The sequence below is a fragment of the Antechinus flavipes genome, chromosome 2 (assembly GCF_016432865.1).
Source record: "Antechinus flavipes isolate AdamAnt ecotype Samford, QLD, Australia chromosome 2, AdamAnt_v2, whole genome shotgun sequence".
In the NCBI taxonomy this organism is placed as follows: Eukaryota; Metazoa; Chordata; class Mammalia; order Dasyuromorphia; family Dasyuridae; genus Antechinus; species Antechinus flavipes.
In genome coordinates this window covers 306045259-306052193 of record NC_067399.1, presented here as the reverse complement: position 1 = coordinate 306052193, position 6935 = coordinate 306045259, and the positions used below count along the sequence as shown (strand labels likewise).

Below are 6935 nucleotides of genomic sequence, written 5' to 3'. Positions count from 1 at the left end.
ACAAAATTCAGTATAGGGAGATATTCAATGTAGGGTCATGTGCAAAAAACAAGACAAACAATCTGGCTGGAACACAGTGTAGAAAGGCAAAACTGATTTAGCAACAAGAATTATATTATGTGAGAACTTGAAGAGACCTTAGCAGTGGTTCTCAAAGTATGGGCTAGAGAATCCTGGGGATCTCTGAAATCCTTTTAAAGGGTCTACAAATTCAAAAATCCTTTTTATTTTCAATATGGTAAATGTCTATAAATATAATACTTATAAACAAAAATGCTTTGGAGAGATCCTCAATAATTTTTAATAGGATAAAGATACTGAAAACAAAAGTTTGAGAACCACTGAGAAAGGTAATGTGCTATAATCCTTACATTTTAGAATTGAGAAAACTGAGGCTTAAGGGGGGTAAATTGGCATCATATAAGTAGCAAGTACAGAATTAAGATTTAAATCTAGATCCTTTTTCTCCAAATCCAGGATTATCTCTACAATATTCTGGTTTCAGACAATAAATTTAAAAAATGAGTAAAGAAGAGGCATTCCTCTAAAAAATACTATTTTGTTCTTGAGCTATAACTAGCTAGAAGATGATAATGATGAGAGTTAATAAAGAAGTTCAGATAAATATAAATACATTTAAAATCTGTGAGTTTGTGTTTAGAAACATGAGGCTGACTTCTTCATTTATGCCTTAACAGATAATTCCTAAACAGTAAATTGAGGCACATAGCACAGGCTGTTTGCCTAGATTCAAATTATTAGAAAGGTTAAATCTGAATCCAGATCTTTTTGACTCTAATCCAAATGGGCTGTCTCTACTCCTTTACATTGTCTCTTTATAGATCAATACATTTTGGTTATTTAAATTTTAAGCTTTATATGTTTATATTGGTAAAGAAAGTCAATGGTAGTTTTATTAAAAAGAGTATGAAAGTTCTGACCATGGGTATTGCAAATGTTAAGTAATGAAATAATAGGTACATTTTAATCCTGATGTGGATTTGAATTAAAGGTTTGTTGAAGGCTAATTTTCTTCATTAGTTCTTTACAATGCAGAGTGTTCTTTTCCTATCCTCTTGTGAAACAGAGCTTTAAGATCTTCCTTATGGTAAATTTTGAAGAAATACAGCCTCCCACTGGCACTTGAAAAAGTTGTAAATGCTGCACGATGATTTAGGAAATAGAACAATTGCAACACAGATGATTTGTTTCTCAAGAGATTTATTCACGAATCGACACTGCTGTTTGTCCAGTGTGGTGACAAGCTGAAGCAGAGATCTCCTCCTCACCTTCTCCAGGGTGCTTATTTTATTTAAGCGTTTACAAATGCAGTGCTGGGCATTTCCTACAGATTAATGATCACCTGGGAGGAGTTGCACTTTGGTCCATTAACTCCAGCCAGTCATTAATTTCTATGAAATGCTCTACACTGAGGTTGTTATTGCTATTATCAACTGAAAATGAAAATATGGAGTAGGTGGACTGAGGTTCTTTACTCAACTCTCTCCCCATACACAAATGATGCAAATTCAATTTGTATGGGTAAGATATTTCAAGGGAAAAAAAATCCATCAAATAAGAGTCGATCACATTGTTAAAGCCTTATCTTTAGCATCCTACTTCCCTCACATCTAAGCAATGATGATCTCTGAATTGTAGTAGGTTAAATGTCAACACTAAAAGCTGAAGGACTCCCACTGAATTAAAAAGCCCTGACCTAAGAAATGTCAGCCTAATGATTATGACTACCAATAAATGATTTAAATTCCCTTTTTCTATTCTCTCCATGCTTCTACAATCCATTTTTCAATACAATATAGAAGCTCCTAAAACTCAAGTAATAAACATATAATGTTCAAAAGTAACTAATAGGAACAGCTAGATGGTGCAGTGGATAGAGCTCCAGCGCTGAAATCAGGAGGACCTGAATTCAAAAATGACCCCAGACACTTAAAACTTCCTGGCTATGTGATCTTGGGCAAGTGGCTTAACCTCAATTGCCTCAGGGGGGGAAAACTAGCCAATTGCAAATAAATCACTAACTTTCCCAGATTATATTCATTTTTATTTAGAATATCAGTGTAAAAAATGTTGTTATAACCATGATTTCTTTCTAACTCCACCATTTGAGGGCAGCTGTGGCACAGCTGACCATTCCTGCTCTCTCCAGTTTCTTCCCATTCTAATCCTCCCTACAATTATGTCTGCCCTTTTCACTTCTCTGCTTAGGAAACCACAGTGAATCCCTGGTACCTCTAACATCCAATAAATACCAACTCTGCAATCTGGCTTTCAAAGTGTTTCACAATCAATCCAAGTTACCTTTCCAAGCTTACTATACATTATTCCTCTTCCTGGCAGTCCAGTCAAACTCCTCTTTTTGCTGTTCTTCACAAAGGACATTTCTCATTTCTGTGTCCTTGTATAAGCTGCCTCCACCCTTGAGTAGAGTGCATTCCCTCCTTTTATACACCTCTTAAAATTCATTTATCCTTTCAAAGCTGATTGAATACATTACCTCCTAATAGAGCTTTTCTTTACTTCTCCCAGCTATAAGTGCTCTCAACTCCAATATTTTTAACTTCATATTTTTTTTAATGAAAAATGGGTTCAAGTTTATTCACCTTTCTTGTATTTGAATACACTGAAGTATAATTTTAAAGGTAAGATACCAAAATACACCAAGGTTCTTAATTCAAAAATTCCTTTTGTTCTTTCTGAATTCTCAAATATGAATCAAACCTTGCTTTCTCCATCAGACATCCTTTCAAATAACTTATGAATACACTGAAGAAAAAAGGGAGATATCTATAGCATTTAGTGCAAATGTGTCCATTAATAAATGAAAGGGAGATGCAATCTAATCATTTTCAGTTTTAATTTATATGCATATTTTTCTAAAGCATGGTTGGACCCATTTTCTATGATCCCCAACTTACACATTATTTTCTCTGGAAACATTTCTACTTGTTAGTTCTCTGTAAATCTTTTATACATTTTATTTTCTTTGCATGCAAAATTTACTATTTAATTAATGGTATTTCTTAAGATTGTTTAGATAGCTGCTGGTAAATAATATTTCTTGTAACTATTAATCTGAGGACATTCTGAGAATTATAGTATAATTTTGTATTTAAAAATATACTTTGTATAATTCCATATGTGTACATGTTCCTTCCCCTTGTAGAAATTCCAATTTTATGGTAAAGACTGTTTTTAGTGACTGGCAGGTGTAAGATTTAATAACATTAACAATCAACTGATTAAATCAATGATTTGCACACAAAAAAAGGAGTGGCCCATTCTAATGGCTGCTCTTGGCTTTGTTCACAACTAATACTGGGCTCAATCCCTTTAAACTTTTTTTGCCTTCCTTTTTTCATACCATTAGAAAATTTGGTTCATAGGTTCCTATTTTTGAAACTGGAAAAGACTTAAGAGGACATCTAAACCAGAGAGAGAGAGAAACAGAGACAGAATGGCAGAGATAGATAGAAACAAAGAGACTTTAAGAGGTTGTGACTTTTTTAAAGTCATGCAAATAGTAAACAGCAGAGCTAATAGCCAAATCTTCCCACCTTTCTAGATATATTATGTAAATTAATTATCTTCTTATATAACAATAGTGAATAGAAGGTTCATTTGGAATCAGAAAGACCTTTATTCAAATCTTGCCTCTAAGGCAGGTATGTGACCACAGTCAAAACATTTAATTTCTAGTGCAATAGCTAATTCTTAACATTTTGAGTCATATAGTAAATAAAGTTATGGACTTCTCAGAATAATTTTTTGTTCATATTCATAAATTTCAGTTAACACAGTGAAAATAAACCATTCTGTGTGTATAGACACATACACATATATTATATAAATATGTGTGTGCATACACCCATTTTTTCCCCCCTCATCCCAGTTCATGGATCCAGTGAAACCCATTCATAGATTCCTTGGAGTTCAGTGGACACAAGGTTAAGATTCTAGATCCAAGATAAGTTACAGATGTAAATAAGCATCATTGGAGAGAATTTCCATACAAAACATACCCTTTACTGATGAAATCATAAGTCATGGTAGAAATAGTAATAGCAATATGATGGAAGTTTGTTGTTTTTATTTGTCTTAGTCAATATTTGTGAACTATTCTGTGATCAGAGCTTACAAGTATGCGTTCATAAAAGATGTACCTTTGAAAGCTACTTAGTATTTTTCCAAACATCAGGAAATGAGAGATGTACCTTGCTAAATTTTATCCTATGAAATATCTGAAATCTCTTAGTAAACCAGGTCACTAGCTCCTAAGAAAAGAAATTGATTATCCTTCAATGTATAGAAAAGGAGGAAAATCTAATAATTTAAAACAAACAACAAACACCTTCCTGAGAATGGATTTTGTTTATTAAAAATGTCAGTAAAATCTCTATAGTTATAGTTGGATGTTACCAAGTCAGCACTGGTCATTAATAGGTTATGAACAATTTCACTCATAGTCAGGAAATCTATCATTTAAGTGATACTATCAGAGGAACAGGGAAAACTTAACTTGTTCCAAAGTATGATCCCCATTGGCATTTTGAATGACCTGTAATTCCTACAATGATGTTTTGGATCTTAGGCTTTTGTGTGTTAAGAGATCTTTGTAAAAAACAAAAAATAGGTTGTGTTTGGAGGCAACAGATTAATCTATCATCAGTGACTAACATAATATTGGGTATTAGTTTAAGCTTTCTAAGGTAACAGTACCAGGGCAGAGAAATGGAGCCTTTTTAAGAGAGGAAGTTGAAAGGAAGGTTCGTTGAAAGGAAGGTTCTGAAGTTTTATTTGGTATGAAGATATATGAAGAAAAATTGAAGAAGGGAATTCTGGGCACCGAGGTAGGGAGCTTACTTATAAGAGGGAGAAAGACAGAGAAAAGAAAAGTAGAATAGATGATGAAAGAGAAACTGCTTATTTCAAAGTTTTACCTCAGGCTGTCATTGTCCCTAATCACCTCATTTTTCACCAATATGCAAGCAGGCAAAGGCCAGTTGCTCCCTATATATATGGATTCATGACCACCTAAAAACAAAACTTCTTCATGGGTTTAGGGGATGGGGAGCTCTGGAATGAAAATATAATAGCATTTACTTTGAATGATGCAATGGGGTTCTTTGTATTTTTCATAGACATTGCTTTTTTTTTTTTTTTAACTACGTTTAAAATCATTTTATATTTTTAGTTCTTCCTCCCTCCCTCCTTAACTTCCTTCCTTTGTTCCTTCCTCCTTCCTTCCTTCTTCCTTTTCTTTTGGACTCATTTGTCTAGTAAAGCATGGTCCCTTGATTCCAGGGCCCCCAGAGAGAAGAAAAAAGGGGACCTGAAGCATGTAGAGAATGGAAGAAGGCACAAGATACAGAATGATCCTGTGGGAGCAGCATTTAGCACTTATGCCTGACTTGTTAAAAGCATGGGACTAGAAGCTGAAGCATGTTATAGTATGAGACATATTTATAGGGATCCTGATGGGCGGCATATTAGTGTATGAGTATTTCCAAGATGCCTGGAAGCATGCGGCTGGCATGTTAGAGCATATGATGTGTTTGCAGGAGTGCTGGGGAGGCAGCACAAGCCTATCAAAATGAGTATTTCCAAGATGCTAGGAAGTGTGGGGGAAAGCATGTGATTGGCACCTTCCAGAAATGAGAAAATGGGGTTGGAGCTGAGGTGGGATCAAGGGCTTCTTAGTGTTACCTGTGTCAGAGGGTTTTGACAATGGGATCAACAAGAACTATAGGAGGTTAAGGGGGGAAGCTCCCTGGCAATCTCTCTACTGGGGGTGATGACCATTCACTTGGACAGACACGTCAGACTTAGATGTACATGGTCAGTTGCAGCCACTCGTGGAGGTACACATGGATTTCTTCTCTGTCATCTTTTTCCAGAGACTTGAAAGCTCGGAACATGGCGTCAAGGCGCACCAGGCAGCTGATAAAGCTTTCAAATTCCAAATTCCCATCTTCATCGGCGTATCGATTATTGATCACCTCATATAGCTCTGGGCTGAGCTGGAAGCCCGCAGTGCCTAAGACCTTGGAAAGATCCTTGCCCTGGATGACGTGGGTGCGGCCTTGGGAACGATCCTTGAAGATCACCAGCCATTTCTTTAGGTTGTTCCAAAGATACTTAAACTCTTCAAAGCCAATTTTACCAGTGGCATCGCTGTCCATGGCGGCCACCATCATCCGACAGTTGTGCAATCCCAACTCCATTGACCTGAAGTCAGGGCGTCGCTTCACAGCCTTGTTCAAAATGTCAAGGAGCTCAAAGGCGCTGACTTCCATTTTATCTTCCGACAACTTCACAAACTGCTTCCGGAACTGGCGGATCTCCTCACTTTCACTGGCCTTGATCTTGGAGAAGTGGTATTTAGGGGGCGGGGGCTCTGGCTTATAAGTGACTTGGACTTTTTCACGAACAATCTTGCCCGTTTTAGCCTTGGTAGACCGGCCCGCCTTGGCTGGCTTTTTTCTGTCTTCACTAGGGAACAGGAACATAGTGGTGTACACGTGGTCTCCACCTTGGCTTCAGCTTCTGCGGCTCCTTCCTGGCCTCCTGTGCCCCGTGTCGCCTCTAAACTGTTTCAAATATGTGCATGGAATTCTAGAATGTTCTTCTCATTATTTCTTCTGGGTCTCCTTCGCCGAGTGGCCAACGGTTGCCATCTTGCCCCATCCAAACTGCAGATACATGGGAATTGAACTAAGAAATAAAGGGATCAAGAGAAGGAAAGAGCAAAACAAAACAAACAAAAAGAAAGGGGATTAAACAGGAGAAAAAAACAATAAAATCAACAGTGTCAAATGCAATAGGAGACATTTAGGTGGCACAATGGATAAACTGCTGCTCCCGGGTCAGAAATTACTGAGTTTAATTCTGGAGTCAGACACCAATTAATTGTG

The 6935-nt window shown here is 36.7% G+C and overlaps 1 protein-coding gene across 1 annotated transcript; it reads right to left on the bottom strand.

Annotated features, from left to right (window-relative positions):
- Positions 1-4382: 4382 nt before the first annotated feature.
- LOC127549435 (calpain small subunit 1-like) lies at positions 4383-6610 on the bottom strand. The gene has a single exon (XM_051977460.1). The coding sequence runs from the start codon at positions 6528-6530 to the stop codon at positions 5847-5849; it is 684 nt and encodes a 227-aa protein (XP_051833420.1). The 5' UTR covers positions 6531-6610; the 3' UTR covers positions 4383-5846.
- Between the last annotated feature and the right edge of the window lie 325 nt (positions 6611-6935).